Source organism: Rattus norvegicus, chromosome 1 (assembly GCF_021556685.1).
Source record: "Rattus norvegicus strain SHRSP/BbbUtx chromosome 1, alternate assembly SHRSP_T2T, whole genome shotgun sequence".
Lineage (NCBI taxonomy): Eukaryota > Metazoa > Chordata > Mammalia > Rodentia > Muridae > Rattus > Rattus norvegicus.
This window is the reverse complement of record NC_141534.1, coordinates 50,024,009-50,048,271: the sequence shown is the minus strand read 5'-3', so window position 1 is coordinate 50,048,271 and position 24,263 is coordinate 50,024,009. Positions and strand designations below refer to the sequence as shown.

The window sequence follows — 24,263 nt, the reverse complement described above, 5'->3', positions numbered from 1 at the left end:
GCTATGAGTCAGCACCTGGCAAAAGCAACCTTAAACATGGATTGTGCAAGTTCATTGGTAAACACTTCATGTTTGTTACCTTCTCGGGGTTTAATCCAAGCTCTTTAGCTATTGCAACAGAGAGAGCTGCATAGGCCTCGTTGATTTCAAACACATCAACATCAGGTAGGGACCAGCCTGCCTTTGCAACCTACAAGAAAAAGGAACTTGAGTAAGACCATTCGTAAATGACAGCTACGAGACCTATGGGACTCCGCAAAGTGTTTCTATGTAGTTAGGTATGCCTCGGTGGGCCTGCCTGGATCGGATTGAACAGGAAGAATAGCCAGCGTGTTCCCAGAAGAGCATGTCCTTTAGTGACTGTAGTGTAGAGCTTCTCTAGGTGCACTGGCACACCTGTAATGGCAGCATTTAAGAGGTTGAGATGGACAACTACGTTTGAGGTTAGGTTGGGCCGAAGAACAAAGCTCAGCCTCAAAAGCAAAAAGATTTAATCATCTAAAATGTCGCTAAGGTACAAAGTCCAAGCAGAATTGTTACATGGAAGTGATAGAACATTTTTGTTTTTAAAAAACTTGACCTGACAAGGTGACTGCAGATGAAGTGCCTTACACAGCACCTGAGTTCAATCCCTGAGCCCATATTCTAAGCAAGCCAGGCATGGAGTTCTGCACTAGGAATTTCTGTGCTGAGCAGCCTGGGGTGGGGGTGTCAGAGCTAGGTGGCAGCAAATGGAAGCACATCCTCACATTTTCAGAGTGGAAAGGCGTAAGCTTAGGACAGCAACATTGTGTACACTCAGAGAAGCTAAGCATGTCAAAGCTAAGGCCACCAGAGATGCATCTGTAACCGTCAATTGACAGGGTACTGACAAGGAGCAGGGGCTTAAGGCCATCCTCTGGCTCCACTAAGTTTGAAAGCAGTCTGGGCTTCCCCAAACCCTGTCACATATGTGCCCACCAACACATACACATGGCTAAAGAGACTCACAGCTTGCTTTATGGCTGGAATCGGTCCTACTCCCATGACAGAAGGCTCCACACCGGCTTGTGACCAGGAGACCACTTGTGCTAAAGGTTTCAGCATCCGACTCTCAGCTTCCGTCTTCTTCATAAGAACCACAGCAGCGGCGCCATCGTTCATTCCTGTAAGCAAGTGACCTGGTGTCTACAGTGCTCCTTCCCTTCAGGTACGGACCCAGGGCCTGCTTTCCACCTGCAAGCATTAAGCTATGGACATCTTGCCAAAGAGTTCTGTTTGCTGTGATTCCTCAGACTTCCGTGTACTTAGAAATGGTCAAGTCAAATGTAATATTGACCATACTCTATGACAGTCCCCCAATAACTGGGGGCATGTAAGGATGAGGATGTAAACAACAGTGAGGCCTGGGGGTTCCTGGAATTGGAAAATTATGAAGGGGATGAACATTCCAGGGCTTTGTTCTGTTTTCAGACAGTATCTCACTATGAGTTCCTGGCTAGCCTACATTTCTCTAAGGCCAGGATAACCTAAAACAGTACAGGTGGTGATTCTCTTGAGTTTTTAGTTTGGGGTGGTGAGCATCCTGACAGGGTTTCTCTGCATAATAGCTCCGGCTGTCCTGGAACTCAATTTGTAAACCAGGCTAGCATCAAACTCAAAAGATCTACCTACTTCTGCCTCCCGAGTGCTGGGATTAAAAGTGTGTACCACCACGCCCTGCTATTTACTTAATCTCACTATGTTCACTTGATGTCCAGTGTAGCTATCAAGGAGACAAACCACTTCAGCACAGTTTAATTAACAGTATAGAAGGGACAAGTGTTCCCCTTAAACCCAGCTTTAAAAAGATCATTTTGTTAGACGTATTCACTTGGGAGACCTCCTCAGTGTTGCTATTTCCCTCAGTGCCCTTGAGAACCTGTTGCATTAGCAGATGTGACCGTTCCAGTCCCATCAGTAAGAAAGTAAGGCTTCAGCTTGCTCATGGCTTCAAGGTTACTCCCATGATGAGGAAACTCATCGATTTTCACTTCAGTAAGACCTGCAGGGAGCAAAACCAGTTACTTGGAATGAGTACAGAGAAGGCAGAGTTCGGGACTGGGGACTTCTCAGAATCAGGAGGAGTGACATTTGGAAGAAATGTTTTACCATTTACCACTTCCATCCAGTAGGAATTGCTACAATTACTGCATGCTCTCCCAGGAGAACGCCTCGTGAGACACTCACCCTGGGTTTCAAATCCAGACAACCCTTCTTTGTATTGTGTGGACACAGGTTGGGTCACTGCACGTAGCTAGTTACAACTGAGTGGCCCAGAGGAGGTGCCATCCTCCTTGTATGAGCTGGGCACCAATGTCAGATTCTGCTTCAGATCATACTAAGATAACAAGATGCTTCCTCGCAAATCACATGGGAGCACCTGGAAAGGTGTCATTTAAACTGCATAGGAGACGGGTCTATGTGAACCACGGACCTGGTGCTCCACTCCTCAGCTGTGGACACTTTGAAGGTGACAGTTCCCTGTGTGGCCGTATCCTGCTGAGGTGACCGTCTTTTCCAGCCAGATATGCTGGCACACACCTGTAATCCCAGCATTCAGCAGGTAGAAGCAGGAGGCTCACCCACCAGTTGGAGCCCAGCCTGGTCCCCAGTGAGCAGTAGGCCATCCAGGCTACACAGCAAGACCATGCATGTCTCAGAACACAACACATCACCCCCTGCCCTCCCCCACTCAGATGTGTAAGGCTCACGCCTTTACAACCTGTAAACACCCAAATCCACACGTCCCTCCACATCGTCCTCGCGGGTGTCATTCACACCTACACACAGGCTCGTCCTAACTGGGGCCTCCACTCACCTTTTCTAGAAGACACGTGCACTGGCACAATCTCCTTGTCAAAGTGGCCAGCTTTCTGCGCATGCTCCGCCCTATTCTGGGACACAACGGCAACCCTGTCCTGGGCCTCTCTGCTCACTTGCCATTTTTTGGCTACGTTTTCAGCTGAGAAGAAGAAAAGGCAAGAAGAGCATATTCATGAGCTGGGCTTTGGTCGCTGAGGTTCCTCGCATTTACACAAGTATTAAGTGTACACACCCGACCTGCCTTCTGGTAAGAGAGGCCATGCTCTTCGGGAAGCTTCTGCCGCCCTGATAGGCCTGAGAACTCCAGCACCTCTTGAGAGGCGCTGCCTTTCTCTTCCCTTTGTATACGGAAGTGCAAACTTCCAGAAATCAGTACACAGGTTCACCATAAAATTTCTGCCCCATTTATCCTACATTCTTTCCTAAGGGCTGGAAGGGAAAGATCGAAATGCAATTTCCTTTTACCTCTGAATTATAATTTCACTACATACTTGAACAAATTATTGACCTACATAATGGATTGTTTAAAAAAACAATAAAATCAGAATTGGGGATATGTTTCTGCAGATAAAGATGTTTGTTCCCATCCCTGGGATCTTGATTGCGCATAGTAGGGGAACTGATGAGTACAGATGGACCTGTGTACATGCACTGTGATGCTTCCATACCTGTGTACCCACACACACACAAATATAAATGTTAAAAACTTTTTTAAGCAATCAGGAAATTTAGCATCAATACAAATTTTCAGCTGATCTTCAAAGTGTACTATTAGATCTTAAAAATTATTAATTAAAAAAAGCCAGAAGCAGGGTGCATGCACATTTATTCCGGCATTTGGAAAGTTTCCATCTTCTATTTAAAACTAATCAGCAAGCCATGGGGATTGTTATCATGTCATATAGAGTACCTCTGCTTGCCAGACATGGTGGCACATACTTTAGAGCCGAGCCCTTGAGAGGCATATCGGCCTTACCTGTGATGCCCATGTGGTAGTTGTGAAACGCATCTGTGAGGCCATCACAGAGGATGCTGTCGGCGAGTGGCACCTCACCCATCTTCACTCCTGATCTCAGGTGAGCCAAGTGAGGGGCCTGGACGCAGGAAGGAAGAACAGACTTAGGACGGTTGTCACTCCTCCTCTCAGGATCCTCTCAGACCCAGGAGGGTCTGCCTTGGACTTCCTCCCTCTTCATTACCCATCGAGCCCTTCTCCCCATTACCTGCTCTCCCAGGTCAGAACCTGGAACCTCTTGGTGTCAGCAGACAATCCCACCTGCCTTCTCTTAGAATCTGTTCCTCTAGCCCTTGTCAATTTCCATCTCTCCATCAAACCTGTCCATTCTGTGTCTTAATTCCTTGTGGTTCTAGTATTTCCTTCAAGATGGACAAGGATTACCTCAGGAGATGATGGCATAGAAACCTAACTCCTGTACTACTTTCAAAGGATATAATGTGTGTGTGCATGAAGGAGTTTATGTGTACCATGTGAGTGCGTGTCAAAGATGGCCAGAGGGTATGGGAAGCCCTGGAGTTGGGTAGTAGGCAGTTGGTGGGTACAGGACATGGATGCTAGGACATGAACATGGGCCTCTGTAAGAATGGTACAAACTCTGAACTCCCAATGGGTTGCACCTGCCCAAGAGCTATCTGGATTCTGGAATGAAAGACGCACGCACGCACACACACATGGGTGGGGAGGGAAAACACTTGAAAACAAACAAACAAAAAAAACAAAACAAAATGATATAATTAAACTCATAATTTTGAAAGTAAAATTTTAAGAAGTAAAGAAACAAAAGCCTTGCATCTAAGTGGTGGCTCCAGTCATCAGTATTCCCACCTTTAGGTTGGGAATAACAGCACTGACTCTGTATTGGGTCCTGTGACTACTTACAACAGCCCTGGGGGCTGGTATGCAGGTTAGCACATCTAACCAGAAGGACTCCATTCTCTTTGTGACCTTCAGCCTGCTTCTTCCTGAGCTCTGCAGTGGCTACGCTCACTAGGTCTCTGACTGTGAATTTCAAGGTCAGACCTTGAGCATAGGAAGAAGATGCTGTTCCGATGCAGTGCCAGCTTCAAGGACAGCACTTGGTGAGAGAGATGGGGATGGAAGCCTCCTGCAGAGGAGCAGCTCTCCATGATCCTCAGCTACCTTCTTTCTTTTGGTTTCTGAGACAAGGACTTACATGTGATCCAGGCTGGTCTTGAGCTCCAGGGCTCACAGCTTTCAGCCTCAGCTCCTGGAGAGCAGGGCCTGGCAGGCCTCACCATGGGTGTCTGCTACATGTTCTCCCTACCCTCTAGGAGGTCAGTGAAGTCTGTCTCCTGGGATCCCTCCTGACCAAGGGCCATGACAAGAAGGTTAACTGGCAATGTGTGACTTGAGTCCTCCTCCCAGTGGAAAAGCAAGTCCAAACCAACTTAGCCTGATTCCTGTCTCCCTCTGGACTGGGATCTGGAGTGCAGCTCTGTCCTGCCGAAGGCATGTAGTGAGGGTTTTGGCTTCTTTAAAAACCCAGTTATATTATGAGAAAATTTTTTGTTTTAATGCCAGGTTTGGAATATGGGGCTGCTTCAGTTTGCCCGAAGCTGAAATATGATTGTCTTGTGCTCTAGGGGAGGCCTGATTTTTGCCAGCTGCAGGTAGTTTAATTCTGTGGAGTCTGGAGAGGGAATAAATGCCAGTGTACATAGAGGTAGGGGTGTGTGTGCGCGTGGGTATGCACACACACATGTGCATGGTCCGAGGAGGCTTCTGCTCCGTGCTGGTTGCTATTGTTACAGATTGATGAGAAGATATTCGACAGAGCCTGAAGCTGAAATTGGACTTACCCTAAGGAACTCATTGCCCCCAGTCAACAGGAAGTTGTCAAAAGAGGTCTGTCCTCTATCCCCAAGTCCTCTTCCTGTCCTACCTAGCAGTGGGGGGGGGGGGTTGGAGGGATGGTGGTGGACACAGGTTGGAGGGAGATAGAGGTATAAGAATTCAAAAAACAGCAAAAACATTTACACTAACAGAGGCTTCTTGTGCACTGTGTGCAAATCATGCTCTGGATGATTCTAACGGACGGTTCTGGGCTCTGGCTCCACGTCAAAATTGGGGGAACCCTTTGTAGGGATAAACTGTACCCTGGATTGATGAGCTGAGTCTAGGAACAGGATGCCCCCTGCTCAAAGAACCTCACCTGACTCGTTTGAGATCAGTTGCCCTAATACTTTCAGCTGTGGGGCAGTCTCAATGGAGTATGAACTAGGAACTCTAAACAGCACAGCTTAGGGTCCACTGTCCCACACAAAGGATACTTAGAGTCACTTCTACAGAGAAAAAAAAAAAGGTGGTACAGGAACATGGTGAGCAGTGATAGGTAGATTTCTGTGAATTGGAGTCCAGTCTGGGGGGTGTGCATGTGCATGAGGGGGATGGGGAGGAGTCCCAGGCTACTCCAAGCTACATAGGATCTTGACTAAACTTGGGGGATACGGGGAGCAGGGCACGGTGGCGCACACCTTTGATCCAAGCTCTTAGGAGGCAGAGATAGGCAGCTCTCTGAGTTGGAGGCCAGTCTGGTGTAATAGGGAAATCCAGGACAGCCGGAACTATACAGAAAAACCTGCCTTGAAAAGCAAGCAAACAGAGACAATATACATATACACACCTCACATATGTACATGTATATGTGTATACACAACACACACACACACACACACACACACACACACACACGGAAGAAAAAAAGTAAGAAGGTAGTGCTGGTGAGAGGGGTCAGACACACAGGCACTTGTGCCCAGCCTGATGACCTGAGTTCAGTCCCCATCTGGTGGGATGGAAAGAATCATCTCCAGGAAGCCATTCTCTGCCCTCCATAAGGGTGGGTGCATGTGAGGGTAAAGGTGTGCGCCACCAAACCACAACTGTATTTTTTTTAACAAGAGGAGAAAGTGCATGATGGGAAACAACTCACCATGGGGAGTGATAACTTGACAGCATCTCAAGTGGAAATCGTGGGGACCTCAAGAGGATAATTAGTCAGGACCTTTACTGCACCATCTAATTTTTATTCTTTTTCTTTTAACTTTTACTTATTTGCTCTCTATTATTTTAAATCCAGGATGGGTGCAGCATCACACGGATTCTGTGTCCAATGGCCTTTGCAGGAAGGTTGTTTGGAATTTATCATGGACCCTGCCACTGTTTCTGTGGGCCCGAGTTACTTTTCCCCAGATCACTCTGGTTCTGTTTGGTTTGCCTTCAGGAGTCACTGTATTGCTTTTTGCTTTGTGCACATAAGCACACCTCTTGCCTAAGTAGACCTCACTTTCCTCTCCGTCATCTCGGGCACAAACGCCTTCAGTTTTAAGAAGAGCCGTGTGCTCTCTTTGCTTCCGGAGGCCTCCCTTGCAGCTAGCAAAAGTGGCCTTGCACCACAGCCCTCCAGACATACTTGTTTGTTTGTTTGTTTTTAGAAGTCCTGTTCCCAGCAGCACAAAGCCTTAACTTCTAGAACCCCATAAGGAACCAGGGGGCAAACTCAATCAACACACTAAACAGGTAACACATGCAAAGTCCAGTTCTGTGCAGGGAGACCAGCTCATAGGGACCACCACTTCCTGGGCAAGCGAGACCGGGAAAAGAACACATTCACTCCTCCGCAGCCAAACTGAGACCAGTGATCTCTCCTCCCCTAGCCCAGGCCTCAACACCATCAGTTCGTCGTCTTCTCCATCCCACCCTCCATTTTCTTGGAATATCCAGAAATCTCTGGCAGGCAGATTCTCCCAGATGTGGGGTTGCCTCAGTGAGGGAGGGAATTAAATCCACCCCAGAAATCTGTCCCCAAAGTTCAGCAGCAGAAACTCCCCTCACCTCCTTATTCTTTGATAACAAGTAGAGAGCTGAATTATAAATCTGGATGACAGGGCCTTAGTGACCTTGGTGTCAACTTCCTAAGGATGACGCCCCTCAGAAGTTGTTGCCTGTGGATTACCTTTGACTTTTCTTATGTTCTCAAAAGGAATGTGCTGCATGAGTCATGTTTGTTAACTCCTCTGACATGAGAAAAAGGAGCTTTCTCAAAGCTTTAAGATTTTAAGGAAGACAACTTAAGATGTTTAGACTCTTGGGAACTATACAAAGATTTAAAAGAATGTTTTGCTGGGGATGGTGGCACATGCTTTTGTCTCAGCACTGTGGAGGCAGAGGAGGAGAGGAAAGCATTTTTTTTTTTTTTTGAGCTTTTGGTTATTTCTTTTTTTTTTTTTTTTTTTTTTTATTAACTTGAGTATTTCTTATATACATTTCCAGTGTTATTCCCTTTCCCGGTTTCCGGGCAAACATCCCCCTCCCCCCTCCCCTTCCTTATGGGTGTTCCCCTCCCAACCCTCCCACCATTGCCGCCCTCCCCCCATAGACTAGTTCACTGGGGGTTCAGTCTTAGCAGGACCCAGGGCTTCCCCTTCCACTGGTGCTCTTACTAGGATATTCATTGCTACCTATGGGGTCAGAGTCCAGGGTCAGTCCATGTATAGTCTTTAGGTAGTGGCTTAGTCCCTGGAAGCTCTGGTTGCTTGGCATTGTTGTACTTTTGGGGTCTCGAGCCCCTTCAAGCTCTTCCAGTTCTTTCTCTGATTCCTTCAATAGGGGACCTATTCTCAGTTCAGTGGTTTGCTGCTGGCATTCGCCTCTGTATTTGCTGTATTCTGGCTGTGTCTCTCAGGAGCGATCTACATCCGGCTCCTGTCGGTCTGCACTTCTTTGCTTCATCCATCTAGTCCAATTGGGTGGCTGTATATGTATGGGCCAAATGTGGGACAGGCTCTGAATGGGTGTTCCTTCAGTCTCTGTTTTAATCTTTGCCTCTCCCTTCCCTGCCAAGGGTATTCTTTTTCCTCATTTAAAGAAGGAGTGAAGCATTCACATTTTGATCATCCGTCTTGAGTTTCGTTTGTTCTAGGGATCTAGGGTAATTCAAGCATTTGGGCTAATAGCCACTTATCAATGAGTGCATACCATGTATGTCTTTCTGTGATTGGGTTAGCTCACTCAGGATGATATTTTCCAGTTCCAACCATTTGCCTACGAATTTCATAAACTCGTTGTTTTTGATAGCTGAGTAGTATTCCATTGTGTAGATGTACCACATTTTCTGTATCCATTCCTCTGTTGAAGGGCATCTGGGTTCTTTCCATTTTCTGGCTATTATAAATAAGGCTGCGATGAACATAGTGGAGCACGTGTCTCTTTTATATGTTGAGGCATCTTTTGGGTATATGCCCAAGAGAGGTATAGCTGGATCCTCAGGCAGTTCAATGTCCAATTTTCTGAGGAACCTCCAGACTGATTTCCAGAATGGTTTTACCAGTCTGCAATCCCACCAACAATGGAGGAGTGTTCCTCTTTCTCCACAACCTCGCCAGCATCTGCTGTCACCTGAGTTTTTGATCTTAGCCAATCGCACTGGTGTGAGGTGAAATCTCAGGGTTGTTTTGATTTGCATTTCCCTTATGACTAAAGATGTTGAACATTTCTTTAGGTGTTTCTCAGCCATTCGGCATTCCTCAGCTGTGAATTCTTTGTTTAGCTCTGAACCCCATTTTTTAATAGGGTTATTTGTTTCCCTGCGGTCTAACTTCTTGAGTTCTTTGTATATTTTGGATATAAGGCCTCTATCTGTTGTAGGGTTGGTAAAGATCTTTTCCCAATCTGTTGGTTGCCGTTTTGTCCTAACCACAGTGTCCTTTGCCTTACAGAAGCTTTGCAGTTTTATGAGATCCCATTTGTCAATTCTTGATCTTAGAGCATAAGCCATTGGTGTTTTGTTCAGGAAATTTTTTCCAGTGCCCATGTGTTCCAGATGCTTCCCTAGTTTTTCTTCTATTAGTTTGAGTGGAGGAAAGCATTTATAAGGCCAGCCTAGGCTACACAGCAAGTCCTGAGCTAGCCTTGGCTACATACAGAGTAAGGAGGGATAGCAACCAAATAATCTTGTGGGTTCATTTCAGAAAGCACTGTAAGCTTCTGGAACAACAGCTTAGAGAAATTATACTCTCCTCTGGCTGCCTGGCTGATAGGCTGTTCTTCACATGGGATTTCTCATCCTCCCTGGGGAGCAACATGCATTCAGGCAGACTCGGGCTGAGTCATTTTCTGTGTTCCTCAGAGGTCATGGCCCCGGCTGACCAGGATGGCGGGCAGCACCTCAGCACTTACCTTGCTCATGTTCTCCATGCCTCCAGCAACCACGATGGTGGAGTCACCCATGGCTATGGACTGAGCTGCAAGGCACACGGCTTTTAGGCCCGAGCCACAGATCATCTGGCAGCTCCATGCTGGCACCGAGTAGGGGATCCCCGCACCCACACTGGCTTGTCGAGTAGGATTCTGCCCACAGCCTGGAAGAAGGAACACAGAGGCCTCAGGGTCTGCAGTTCTCAGCCCGTGGCTTGGGACCCTTTGGCGGGACTGCATATCAGATATTTGCATTATAATTTATAACAGTAAAAAAATTCACTTATGAGGTAGCAATGGCATACTTTTATGGCTATGGTGATCACCACGTGAGGAACTGTATTAAAAGCTTGCTGCCTGAGGAAGATTGAGAACGTCTGCCCACGAAGGAGAAAGGTTTTTAAAACATCAGGGTTCAAGTGTGGGTTAATGTCAGGAGACCGCCTGCACCTCTGGCATGCCTGCAGGCCAGCTTAAGTTCCCACAGCAGCAATTCTTCTGAGGAAAAGGAAGCCGTCTTCTGAGGAAGATATGCCTCAATGTACCGATCGATCATGGCCTGCACTTCTCCCTCTGCATAGTCCCATACCTGGAACCTCCAGTCATCTGCTGCTCCGCGGATCATGGCGGAAAGCACTCGGCCAGACTGTGGTCGAAACAGGCATAGAATTGGCTTCCAAGAGTTACTGCCCCGCCCAATTCATAGCCAACACCCAAGGATGGCTGTGTCCCTTCGGCCACTACCACATCTGCTTGCTGCAGCCAGCTGAGGTCCTGCTCTTGAATGAACTGGTCGCCCCCAGCAGTCTCTTCCCCACGCGGCTCCAACTCAGCGTCATCCACGTGCTCAGTGAGCACCTTCCCATAGCGCCACACCCGCGACACGATCCGCACATACAGTACTTGGTCCACTTGCCCGCCGAGATGCTCCTGCAGAAGTACAAGGAGCGTGGAGCCTGCTCCCCTGATGCCACCACTGCCTCGCGAGCGTGCGCGCACAACCTCCTCCAGTATTCTTTGTCTTTAATTTTATTCTCACATCTGACGATGGTTTTGCTTGCTCTGTATATGGCTGCTAGGTGTTTGGCCTGTTTTTAGGTTTCTTTACCCAGTTTGCTCTGTGCACTCTGAGGAAGTGCCTCCCACCCCTCCTATTTCTATGTACTTTCTCCCATCTCATCCCTGCCCGCTTCTCTTTTATCCTTCTTAATTATGACCTTCTGTGGCTTTAACAGACGCTAACATCTGTGGACTAGAAGGGTCTAACCTTTCCCCTCCTATCTACTAGGTTTTTTTCCCCCCATCTCTTTCCAAAGTCAATTTAATGCTTAATCCTTAATCCTTACTAACTCTGCCTTTTCAAAGTCCATCGGAATACTTACGTCATTCTACCCACGTAACCCTCTCCAAGTCCATCTAATAGGTATCCTTATCCTTACCCACTCTATTTCCCTCCCACTCCTAATCTTACTAATTGAAAGCCAGTCCTTTCCATGCTATCCCTGGACGGTTGTTCTCCATGTTGTCGAAGTTATTAATTGGCTGGGATGATAACCCTTTTTTTTTTTGGTTCTTTTTTTTCGGAGCTGGGGACCGAACCCAGGGCCTTGCGCTTCCTAGGCAAGCGCTCTACCACTGAGCTAAATCCCCAACCCCAGGATGATAACTCTAATGACACTAGCAAGTGGCTAGTATTCTCCCAGGGAATGATAGATGATAGAAGGCGTCTGCCAACCATGCAGAGCTTCCCGACTGAGGAATTGTTCTAGGAACTACACACACACAACACTGGTATCTCCAAGTCCCCCTTGAACATCGCAAATTCTGCAACTGAAAGAACAGAGCTGGTTTTTAAAAAGAAAAAGAAAGTAAGTAAACAAATACTTTCAGATGCCTAAATCCACAAACAGGAACTTAAGAAAGATGAAAACATAATCAGGTCAACACAACTCCTCCAAAAGTTAACCCAGTGTTGAGGCTCCGTCTCTGGCTGTATGGCTGTGCGAGGTAATGCTAAATCCAATACCTGAAGGCCTAAGCCTACAGCCGACTTCTCACATTTACAAGCTTCTGTTGTGTAAATCTTGTTCCTTGTCTTAAAACTATCAGATACATTAAATGAACTACAGCCCATTAGTGGAGGGATTAGAGGTGGGTGGACTTGGAGTGACCTGGTTGGAGGAAGACAGACCAGGAGGAGAAGGGGGAAGAAGGGGAGGAGAGGAAGAAGCCATCATGAAGGGAGATGGACCATGAACACATGGCCAGGAGAAACAGCAAGTATCTGGGGTACACTGCTGGGGAGGTAGCCAGACCATCAGTTGGAAGAGTAGATTAGGGGTGATCCCCAGTAATTGCCAAAGCCCAATAAAATAACCATAGTCTGAGTCTCGTTTATTTGTAAACTTGTTGGGAATGAGCTTAAATTTGTTGTATTTCATAAAACAATGGTATCTAGTGAGAGAGGGTTAAATGAAACTCCAGACAATAGAATATTACTATAATTATATACAGGGACACAAACAAACGGTTAGATGAAATAAGAAAGGAGATGGACGCTACGAATCAGGAATTCAACAGAGCTGGAAATGGTTAAACTAAAAACAAACAAAATCCCTTCCTAAAGTTTTCGCCAGAGAACATCAAGGACAGGACACAATGTCTGAGCCTAAAGACCGAGTGGAGGAGCCATTACTGTCCAAGGACAAAGATACAGAACACAAGATATGCGCCCGGAACTGGAAAGACCAAGTTTATGGACTATAGGCAAAGAAGAAGAATCTCTTTCCAATGTCATAGAAAACATTTTCATGAATCCTAACAGAAAGTTTCCCAGAGTTAGGAAAAAGAGGTGCTAATCCAGGTTGGGGCACCAAACTGACCAGAAAGAACCAGTTGTCACATTATAATTAAAACACTTAATATGCAGAATAAAGAAAGTCAATTGAAGGCATCAAGATTCGTCACAGGAAGACGGGGCATCAGAGTAACACATAACTCACTGAAAGTTTACAAACCAGGGGGCTTGGGAATGTTTAAAATTTTAAAAGTTTTGAAAGATAATATCCTGTCAACTCATAATACTATACCCAGAAAACTGGTTGAAAGAAAAATACAAAACTTTACATGTTAAAAATAAACAGAACGTACTCAAAAGAATACTTTAAACAGAAGAGAAAAACAAACCCACCCGCGCAGCCTCAGGAAAAAATAAACCAAGTTAGAATAGTAACCAAGCAAGAGAGAAAGAAGAAAAACCAAGACACTAAAAATCAACAAAATGTCAGCAATCAATGGGCACCTTTCAAAAGTAAGTCTGTGTATTAATTCCCCAATCAAAAGACGCAGATTAGCAGATTGGATCAAAAGGCAGAATGTGTTTTGTCTCCAAGAAACACACCTCACCAAACAGACACTTACTACCTTAATGTGGAAGTTGGCACTTTGGAGTTTTAGATGTGTGTGCTTAATTTGTTGAGCTCAGGAAGCTAGAAAGGGCCCATGAGAGAAGGAGAGGAAGAGGTCCTAAGGGGGAGAGCTGCTATTAGACACATGCATATGAAAGTATAGGAATACTGGGGGTAACGGCTTAACCAGGGATGGGGTAATGGGGGAGAAGAGGGAATAAACAAAACACTCTTAGGTAGCCAGGTGGTGGTGGCACAGACCTTTAATCCTAGTGCATGGGAGTCAGAGGCAGGCAGATCTCTGAGTTCGAGGCTAACCAAGTCTACAGAGCAAGTTCCAGAAGAGCCAGAGCTACACAGAGAAACCATGTCTCACAAAGCTAAAAGTAAACAAACAAATAAACAAGGTGTTTGAATAAAGACACCTTACAGAAGTGGTGTATGCTCCTCCAGGAGGCATAAGATAGTGCTGTCCAGGGGCTGGGGATTTAGCTCAGTGGTAGAGTGCTTACCTAGGAAGCGCAAGGCCCTGGGTTCAGTCCCCAGCTCCGGAAAAAAGAACCAAAAAAAAAAAAAAAAGATAGTGCTGTCCACCTCATCAGAAGCTCATGGCTCAGGAACTCGAAAGCCCTAGTCGAGGGGACCTGAATTTTGTCCTGCACTTATGTTGAGCAGCTGGAAACTGCCTGTATCTCCAGGTCCAGGGGACTTAAAACCCTCTTTTGGCCTTCAGAGGCATCCTTACACATATGTGCATACATATACATGCATGCACACGCACGGGTGTGCACACACATATACACACATACACACACGCACACAAGCACATGCGCACACACACAGAACAAATAAATAAAAATGGGCAGCGACAGCTGGATCTCCGTGAATTCTAGGTCTACATGGTGAGTTCCAGGACAGCCAAGGCTGTACATGAAGATCCCATCTTCACAAAGAAACAAAAATATCTGAAAAGCAAAGCCCCCTCCAAATCAAACCAAACCACTGCTCGCTGACTGACACAGAAACATCATTTTTAAACGGAAACTTTTTACTCCATGTCTCTAAAGTCTCATGTTAATATCACAATATAAAATACCGTGACATTTTAAAAGTTCAAAGTCAATAAAAGTTGTAGTGTGTTGGAAGTCTAAAGTCTCTTTAACAGTCCAAAGCCACTTAACAGTGGATGCCTACAAGATAAAAATAAAAAGCAAATTTTATACTTAAATATTCTTGCTGGGTCGGGTGGCACAGGTCTTTAATCCCAGCAGAAAGAGGCAGGAGGATTTCTGTGAATTCCAAGACTACAAGGGCCGTGTAAAGAGATTCTGTGTCAAAAAACAATATTCTTTTTTTAAAGTATTCTTATCCCAAGAGGGAAGAACTTGGACATTAAAAAATAATAATAAAATAAATTCACACTTAAGCAAAACTCAAAATCCAGCAGTACAAATTAAAAGTGGATAGTTTAGGGCTTCCACTAAAATGGCCCTGGACGTGCTGTAATAGCAAGGTGTTTCCCAGCCTAAGGTCCCAAATTCTCTCACATTTCTCCTAGAACGACGTGGTCAGCTTTTGCACAGCAACAAACCTGTTCCTGATACCAACTTCTGTTCCAGTCAACAAGCTCTCTGATGTGGTGATAATGTACCCCAGGAATTTAGGGAAGAAAATGCTTATGGGCTTTATGTATCTGACTGTAGTCGTTATTTTTTAATCCATCTCTGTTTTTGCTAGGGTTCCTATTGCTGTGGTGAGACACCATGACCAAAAAAACCAAGTTGGGGAGGAAAGGGTTGATTTGGCTTACACTTCCACTTGGCTGTACATCACCAAGGGAGTCAGGACAGGAACTCAAACACGGACTGCGGTTAGTGACCGCTCAGTTTCCTTGTTCCTTTATTAGCTGGAGCTGGTAGGATCCACATAGCCTGGGGTTAAGGGAGGCAATGAGTGGAAAGTGCCTGGCAAGATGCTTTATAAGACTGTAAAGGACACGCTTAACGGGTCTTCAGTGAACACTCTCACGTCCTGTCATGACTACGTGAGCAGTTCCACAGAAGCCAGTGAGATGTGGAAAAAGTAACAGAGTGACACCAGGTTTGATGGTGAATGTCCACAATCCCAGCACTTGGGCAGCAGAGGCAGAGCACTGAGAGCTTAAAAGGTTATCATCCACGTTACTCATTAACCTTCGATTCTACGTCAACAACAACAACAACAACAAAATCCTATGGTGGAGAGACAACTCCCTGGGTGATGAAGAAGGACGACACTGCCACTGAGCAGGTGACCTGAGTTCAGTTCCGGGACACGCACTGTGTGTTGTTGGGGGCGAGGGGTGGAGTGGGAAGTGGGGTGGTGGGACGGGAAAACCAACTCCCACAACTTGTCCTTCAACTCCCATACACGCTTTGTAGCATCCCTCAAAATAAATAAATAAATAAGGCTGGAGAGATGGCTCGGTGGTTAAGAGCCCTGTCTGCTCTTCCAGAGGTCCTGAGTTCAATTCCCAGCAACCACATGGTGGCTCACAACCATCTGTAGTGGGATCTGATGCCCTCTTCTGGTGTGTCTGAGGACAGCGACAGTGTACTCACATATATAAAAGTAAATAAATCTTAAATAGATTAGTAAATGTAATTTAAATATTCTAACATAAAAATATCAAAAACAAACTCCATGTCTGAAAACAATATGAGAAAATACAGGTTAAATAAGACCTCACCTTCTCAAAATCAGCAATGGCCCAAAACACAAAACTTCTTTTTCTTACAATGCTGGGGATTAAACTCAAGCTTTGTACGTGCTGAGAAAGCTCTCTACAGTGTCACCGCCAGCCTCTCTCTCCCTCCTCTGTCCCTTCTTTTCTTCTATAACAAAGAGGCTGGCTAGCTCAGGCTGGCCTCAATCTCATAAGGCTCACTTCTCAGACTCCAAAGTGTTGTGGTTACAGCCATGGACCTCCAGTCTGGGAGATATGGAACTTTCTGGATGCTGAATTGCTGCCACTGTAGACCTCCTGTGTCAGGGAGAATTCAAAGTGCAGATGTGTAACAAGGTTAGGTGAATGTTAAAGACTGCCTAGCCCCTTCACATGAGACACACACGATTTATTTCATGTACAAAATCATACATATTTTGTACCATCTTCAGCCTACATATGTAAGGTGAAATTTACTAAATGAAATTTCTGTACAGAACTGGGTTCCAGCCAATTAATGCATCATATATATATAATTTCAATTATGTCCAATCAACATATACTTAAGATTTAATATATATTGAAATAAAAGTATGTTGGGGGTTATAAATTCTGAAATAAGAACCTTTCCAAATATAGAACATTCAGAGGCTTGAAGAGTTGGTCAGTGGTTAGGAGCGCTGGCTGTTCTTGGGGTTTGATTCCCAGCACCCGCACAGCAGCTCACAGCAACAACCATCTGTAACTCCAGTTCCAGGAAACCCAATGTCCTCTCCAGCTTTTGCCAGCACCAGGCAGGCAAGTGGTAAATGCAAGACATATGTGCAGGCAAAACACCCTTCTAATACATACAGGATACCCAACTGACACGCATACAAATGGTCTCAGACAGAGGAAGAGCAGAAGTTGGTATTGAATGTTAACAATTTTCTCTACAGTTGATTCACATGTGTGCTGAGAGAGCACAGGGCAGGGCAAGGGAGTGAACTCATGACCACATGCACGCTAACCACACACTTCACCCCTGAGCTACACACCCAGGTCCCAAATCGATTATCAACACGAACTGACCACAGTAGTCACTGCTCTACAAACCCAGGAGGTAAGATGAAGCATTCTTCCTCCAGAGAGTCCCCTAGGAGTGACGGACAGCCTATCTCATGACAAGTGGACAAGGGCTCTGCTGCAACCTCACTTGCAGCTCTGGCACAGTGTCAGGCCCACACACTTTTCTTGACTGTGTGACATTTTAGGGGTATGTGGAGAATTATACATACTTTCCCGTGCATCAGGCTGGCCCTGCTCCTAACAATGCAAAGGCGGTCACACCCCTGGTCTAAAATCACTCAGGAAAACGTTCATAAGGAAGCTTTGACTTCAGCTACAGGAAGGAGGAGGGACAGAAAGAATCCTAGCACAGGGAACTCCAAAGCAATGTGTGGTGGTGGTGGTGGTGGTGGTGGTGGTGGTGGTGGTGGTGGTGGTGGTGGTGGTGATAGGGTGTGGGAGAGCCAATAAATGTTCTGTTTCTAATGAACCAGACCTGTCCTGAGCTATTGAAGAGTCACCTGCGGTCAAAACGTGTCCAAATATGACCTCTGACACCTCTTCCGGAGCCACCTTGGCCCTCTGCAGGACTTCTTTGATGACAGTTGTCCCCAGGTCGTGGACAGGCACGGTGAACAGGGCACCACTGAAGGAACCTATAATGGAATGAGGAAGAGGGAAGGCATCCTGAGGACCACGGAGGGGGAGGATGGGACCAGATGCAGTGTGGACTTTAAATCAGCGCTGTGCCAAGCCCAGGGCTTCCCAGAGCCCGAGTTCAGACCACTAATACCTGCCACCACACGGTCAGAGATGAACCATCATGAATGCAAGCGCGCAGTTGGCCGGGTTCTCTGTGCACCTGTACGGTCCCTCTGGAACACTGACCAATGGCGGTACGGGCCGCCAGGACGATGATCACCTGGTTGGATCTTCTGTTCATCCTGCTACCCCACATGCGTCTGCACAGCTCTGGCTGCAGTTGAAGCAAACTTTGCAAAGTTGGAGCTGAGAAGGAGAGGAGCCTAAGGCTGAAGCTGCCTACCCCTGCCTGCCCCTGCCCAGCCCTCCCTCCAAGCCCTGCACCTGCCCACCTGGCCCTCCCAAATCCTCCCTGCTCCTGCCAGATCCCTGTTTAGCAGCTCCCAGGACTCCCACTCTTCCTAGGGAGAGAAAGGCTGTGAACAAGGTGTCCACAGTCTGGGGGTGAGGGGGCCGCGATAGTTTAGAGGTCCGGGATTGGGCAGGGTCCTGGACTTTCCGGATGTGTAGATTACAAAGGAGGGTTTTTTGCCAGGTAAGGTCTTTTCCAATTAAACTTCCTAGGACTGGAGTTCAATTCCCAGCACCCAGCACTGACTTTACAACCACCTGTAATCTCTGGCTCCAGGAGCAGCCATTACCCTGCCTTTCTCAGGCACCTTTTCACATGGTGAAATAAAAAAAATAAATAAATAAATAAAAAAGGGGCTAGAGAGATGCCTCAGTAGTTGAGTACTAGTTTGTTGGGCCCTACCTTAGGTTTTCCCTCCCCCTTTGCTGAGCCTTTTAGCCTCCTATAACAAGAAATTGTTTATACCCTTGGGAGCTGCTCTAAGCCCCTGATTTGGGGCTGGGATTTCCCATGGCCCCCTTCCTCCCCACCAAGCTTTCCAGCTTGTTGTGTAAGAAGTGGTTTATGCCCCTGATTGGGCCTGGGACTTTCCACCACACAGACTTTTCCTGTTTTCCTGCTTTGGGATTTTCACCTGTCTTGTTGTTTTCCATGACTTTTCCCTCTCCTATATAAGGAGATCTCAATAAAGCGTTGGTGGCACTCGCTGAAAACGGGTGAGCCATGTACATGTTTTCTTTCAACCCAGCAGACCTACGACCAATATTCACACACTGGCGGCTCAGGTACCAACACTAGCTGTTCTTGTAGAGGACCTGGGTTCAGTCCTAGCACCCACATGGTGGCTCACAAGTCTGTTCCAGGGAGTTTCATGCTCTCCTGTCTCCAATGTGCATATACGAACATGGGAACATATCTGCACATAAATAAATCTTGGCTTATTTCTGGTAAATTTTTGTACAACCGTATTGCATGTTCCTGAGGTAGAGGCAAAACATGTTCCTGAAGTGTAGCCCTGGCCATGCAGGGACTGACATGACTTCTTTTCATTAGACTACAGGCTATGCAGTGACACATCTAGCTATGCAGGTTGGTGCACACTGTGTTGTCTGTAGTCCTGTTAGGGATGCCTGCTCTGACTCCAGCTGCTGGGACATTACTGGGGTAGGAACTTTCTACTCCGTGATACTCTTAGGGGATTGCTGATGTGTATTTGGCCATCACCCGACCAGTCATGCAGATGTGACACATGGCTTCAATAGCCGATTTCTGCAATCTCTCTCTATAAAAGTTTGCTTATGATTTCCACAGCACATGTGACTACCCCCTTGCAGGTTCATCTGAGTAACATACGGCTTATCAGAAATGATCCCAAAGGGACCTCTCAGTAACATGCTGCACACTAAGGCTTCTCTGTTGAAGCTGGCTGTCCTTACCACATCCTAAGCTCTGGCTTTGTTTCTCTTTTCATGATCAAACTCACTGATGAGAAGCAATGCAAGGTAGGGAAGAGTTTATTGGGCTTTCAATTCCAGTCACAGTTCATCATTTTGGAGAAGCCAAGGTAGACGTTTGAAGCAAGTAACTTCCTGTCTGGTCAAGCGGAGAAACAAATGCAGGGAAGGTGCTTGCTGCTCACTTTCCAACACCCAGAGGCACACTGGTTGGGACGGGCAATCTTCTGACTAGAATAGCTAGAATACCTACCCCACCACCTCAGCTTAGAAGAGGTCACTGAATCCAATTTCCATTACAGGATTGGTCTTGGTTTGATCAATGGGAAACCACAAGACAACAAGCAAGCAGGGGTGTTTGAGCGAAGAGCCTGAAGTTCAAACCAGAAGCCACATCCCCATTCCTTGAATGGATCATTTCAGGACCCTGCATAAGGGCGCATGCGTTTAATTCAAGTACTCAGGCAGCACAGAAAGGTGGATCTCTGGGAGTTCAAAGCCAACCTCATCTACAAAACGATTTTCAGGCTATATGATGACACCCTGACTCAAAAACAAACAAACAAACAAAGCAATGGTCAGAGAAAACTATACCCAGAAAGCAAAGACAATAAACATGGAAATTATGAAACTGTCGTTCACTCTGGAGCCCTTGATGACTGACTGGATTTCCCTGTTTTAACAGTGTCAAGTGCAAGGTCTCAACGTCTTAGCCTTGGGTGTCTCACACTAAAGTACAGCAAGCTGTCGACCTGGGTTCCTGTCCTCAGGTTGGTCCTCTGGTCTCACATTCTGTTTAGTGTTTTAATGAGAACTGTATCAAATAGTAACAAAATAGTAACAAAATTATGCTGCAGTTGCTGGAGAGATGGTTCACTGTTAACAACACTTGATGCTCTATCAGGAGGACCAAACCTCAGATCACATGCTCACCTGTAACTCAGGCCTATGTTATCACACACCCTCTTGTGGCCTCCATGGGTACAAATGTGTGCGTGTGTGTGCACACAGACACAATGTTAATTTAAATGAAGAAAATATGTACATAATATACTCCTCAAAGACACACCTCTTAGGAAACTGCCACTGTGAGGCTGGGTGTTCCATGGTGGCCTGTGGCTCTAAGGCAGCCTGTACAATGATTCCTCAGCAGGACCACTGTCACTATGGAGGGCTCCTTCATGCTCCCTTCAACACACAGTTCCCTCAGCGAACTGATTCCATTCAAAAGGTGGCTGACATTCTCTAGGCAGATGTAGGGACACACACAACATACCTGCACACACACACACACAGAACCCTACTTATAATAGCAGCGCTTTAGAAGCTCAGATAGGGAAGTTTTCTACACTAAGGCTAGCCTGGGCTATAGAGCAAGCCTCAGCCTCAAAACCAAAAGAATGCATGCTAAAAGTCCCTTAGGTCTAACTGTTCCACTGTTCTGAGCAGTTAATACAGCAAACTGGATCTGACTTAGAAGGATCTGGAAGCTGCAGAGATGGCAGGCAGCACTGGCTGCTCTTCTAGGGACCCAGGTTTGGTTCCCTCACACTCACATGGAGGCTCCTAATACAGACCACAACTCCAAAGCCAGGGGATCCGACACCTCCACTGACACACAGGGGATCGCAACATCTATGCAAACACAACACCTATGCAGAGAAAATATGATGTAAAACAGCTGACATGGGGCTGACGAGATGGCTCAGTAGGTAAAGTGCAAATGTTCTGAGGTCAACCCCAACCCAACTAAAACAGCAGCAGCAACAAAAAGAACAGCACAGAGCATGGTGGTGCACCTATGACCACACTGCTGAAGGCTGGGAAGGGCAGACCTCTGGAGCCTGAGAAACTGCCTGTAACTCCATGTGCAGGAGACTTAAAACCCTCTTTTCGCCTTCACAGGCATCCTTACAAATATGTGCATACACATACTGCACGCACATTTGCACGTGTGCACACACACACACGAACACGCAGGGACACGCACACACACATACACAAGAACACAAACACGCACACACACACACACACACACACTAAAGAAATAAATAAAAATGGGCAGTGACAGCTGGATCTCCGTCAATTCTAGTTCAACATGGCGAGTTCCAGGACAGCCAAGGCTGTTCACTAAGATCCCATCTTCACAAAGAAACAATAATATCTGAAAAACAAAGGCCCCTCTGAACCAAACCAAACCACTGCTCGCTGACTGACACAGAAACATCATTTTTAAACGGATACTTTTTACTCCTTGTCTCTAAAGTCTCATGTTAATATCCTAATATAAAATACCGTGACACTGTAAAAGTTCAAGGTCAATAAAAGTTGTAGTGTGTTGGAAGTCTAAAGTCTCTTTAACAGTCCAAAGCCACTTAACAGTGGGTGTCTATGAGATAAAAATAAAAAGCAAATTTTATACTTGAATATTCTTGCTGGGTAGGGTGGCACAGGCCTTTAATCCCAGCAGAAAGAGACAGGAGGATTTCTGTGAATTCTGAGACTACAAGGGCCGTGTAAAGAGATTCTGTGTCAAAAAAACAATATTCTTTTTAAAAGTATTCTTATCCCAAGAGAAAGAACCTGGGCATTAAAAAATAATTCTAAAATGAATTCACACTTAAGCAAAACTCAAAATCCAGCAGTACAAATTAAAAGTGGATAGTTTAGGGCCAGACAGCCTTCTGGTACACAAAATCCTTGGGCGGTCCACAGCCCTGCCATTCACTGCACACGATTTTCTGCTTCCTTCAGACATTTGCGAATCTGCAGCTCCCATCGATGGTCATCCTACAGTCCCGGCATCTCCAATATCCTGGAGCCTCCATACCACCTGAGGCTTCCCCTTCAGCCTCTCAAGCCGTTCTGCGAAGACCCTGACCCTGCGACCAGGTGCCAAGCCTCGAGTGCTCTCCTTGATTCCCTTCAAAACTAGAACCAGATGACCCTCATAGATTGCCAATTTGGTTTGCAGCACAAGATGTGGCCTGGCCTCAGCTTTGTGACGTCTCTAGGCAGCCTTTCTTATTGTCCTAATGAACCGCAGAAAGTTTCATCTCTCAGTGGAGCAGTTAATGAAGCTGACTCTTCAGCCCCATCCTAAACAGCAAACAGAATCTCAGTCAGAATATCACAGGGGAACCCCAGGCCCAATTCATGGTAAACTCCTTCACCCCTCTCTGAAATCCCAGAAATCAGGCACCCACAGTCCACGGTTCCTATAGTATCACTGTTTTCCAAGCTTCCACTAAAATGGCCCTGGACGTGCTGTAATAGCAAGGTGTTTCCCAGCCTAAGGTCCCAAATTCTCTCACATTTCTCCTAGAACAACGTGGTCAGCTTTTGCATAGCAACAAACCTGTTCCTGATACCAACTTCTGTTCCAGTCAACAAGCTCTCTGATGCAGTGATAATGTGCCTGAAGGATTTAGGGAAGAAAATGCTTATGGGCTTTATGTATCTGACTGTAGTCGTTATTTTTTAATCCATCTCTGTTTTTGCTAGGGTTTCTATTGCTGTGGTGAGACACCATGACCAAATACAACCAAGTTGGAGAGGAAAGGGCTTGTTTGGCTTACACTTCCACTTGGCTGTACATCACCAAGGGAGTCAGGACAGGAACTCACACACGGACTGCGGTTAGCGACCTCTGAGTTTCCTTGTTCCTTTAGTAGCTGGAGATGGTAAGATCCACATAGCCTGGGGTTAAGGGACGCAATGAGAGGAAAGTGCCTGGTAAGATGCTTTATAAGACTGTAAAGGACACGCTTAACGGGTCTTCAGTGAACACTCTCACGTCCTGTCATGACTACGTGAGCAGTTCCACAGAAGCCAGGGAGATGTGGAAAAAGTAACAGAGTGACACCAGGTTTGATGGTGAATGTCCACAATCCCAGCACTTGGGCAGCAGAGGCAGAGCACTGAGAGCTTAAAAGGCTATCATCCACGTTACTCATTAACCTTCGATTCTACGTCAACAACAACAACAACAACAACAAAATCCTATGCTGGAGAGACAACTCCCTGGGTGAGGAAGGAGGACGGCACTGCCACTGAGTAGGTGACCTGAGTTCAGTTCCGGGACACGTACTGTGTGTTGTTGGGGGCGAGGGGTGGAGTGGGAAGTGGGATGGTGGGAGGGGAGAACCAACTCCCACAACTTGTCCTTCAACTCCCATACACGCTTTGTAGCATCCCTCAAAATAAATAAATAAGGCTGGAGAGATGGCTCAGTGGTTAAGAGCACTGACTGCTCATCCAGAGGTCCTGAGTTCAATTCCCAGCAACCACATGGTGGCTCACAACCACCTGTAGTGGGATCTGATGCCCTCTTCTGGTGTGTCTGAGGACAGCGACAGTGTACTCACATATATAAAAGTAAATAAATCTTAAATAGATTAGTAAAAGTAGTTTAAATATTCTAACAAGAAAAATATCAAAAGCAAACTCCAAGACTGAAAAC

General features: G+C 46.2%; 1 protein-coding gene, 1 long non-coding RNA gene and 1 pseudogene across 7 annotated transcripts in view; all 3 read right to left on the bottom strand.

The window, feature by feature from the left end:
* The window catches only part of Acat2l1 (acetyl-CoA acetyltransferase 2-like 1), a 36,379-nt gene that overhangs the window by 585 nt on the left and 11,531 nt on the right, over nt 1–24,263 (bottom strand). For 4 of the 6 annotated variants that reach the window (XM_087605471.1, XM_087605456.1, XM_087605463.1 and 1 more), the window contains 7 exons: nt 17,755–17,889; nt 10,058–10,239; nt 3,821–3,938; nt 2,840–2,983; nt 1,901–2,023; nt 991–1,145; nt 80–190 (listed from right to left, as the gene is read on the bottom strand). In XM_087605471.1, coding sequence (XP_087461597.1) covers nt 80–190; nt 991–1,145; nt 1,901–2,023; nt 2,840–2,983; nt 3,821–3,938; nt 10,058–10,162 — 756 coding nt within the window. In that variant the 5' untranslated portion in view covers nt 10,163–10,239; nt 17,755–17,889. Of the gene's footprint in view, nt 1–79; nt 191–990; nt 1,146–1,900; nt 2,024–2,839; nt 2,984–3,820; nt 3,939–10,057; nt 10,240–10,380; nt 10,456–17,754; nt 17,890–18,026; nt 18,210–24,263 lie in introns of those variants that run through there. The other 2 variants (XM_087605478.1, XM_087605480.1) reach the window with 2 other exon arrangements.
* Nucleotides 10,491–11,169, bottom strand: LOC148006967 (5-hydroxymethyl-dUMP N-hydrolase pseudogene; annotated as a pseudogene).
* Nucleotides 22,031–23,502, bottom strand: LOC148006966 (uncharacterized). The gene is made up of 2 exons (XR_015649425.1): nt 23,380–23,502; nt 22,031–22,900 (listed from the first exon to the last, which is right to left on the bottom strand). It is a non-coding gene; the product is annotated as an uncharacterized LOC148006966 (long non-coding RNA).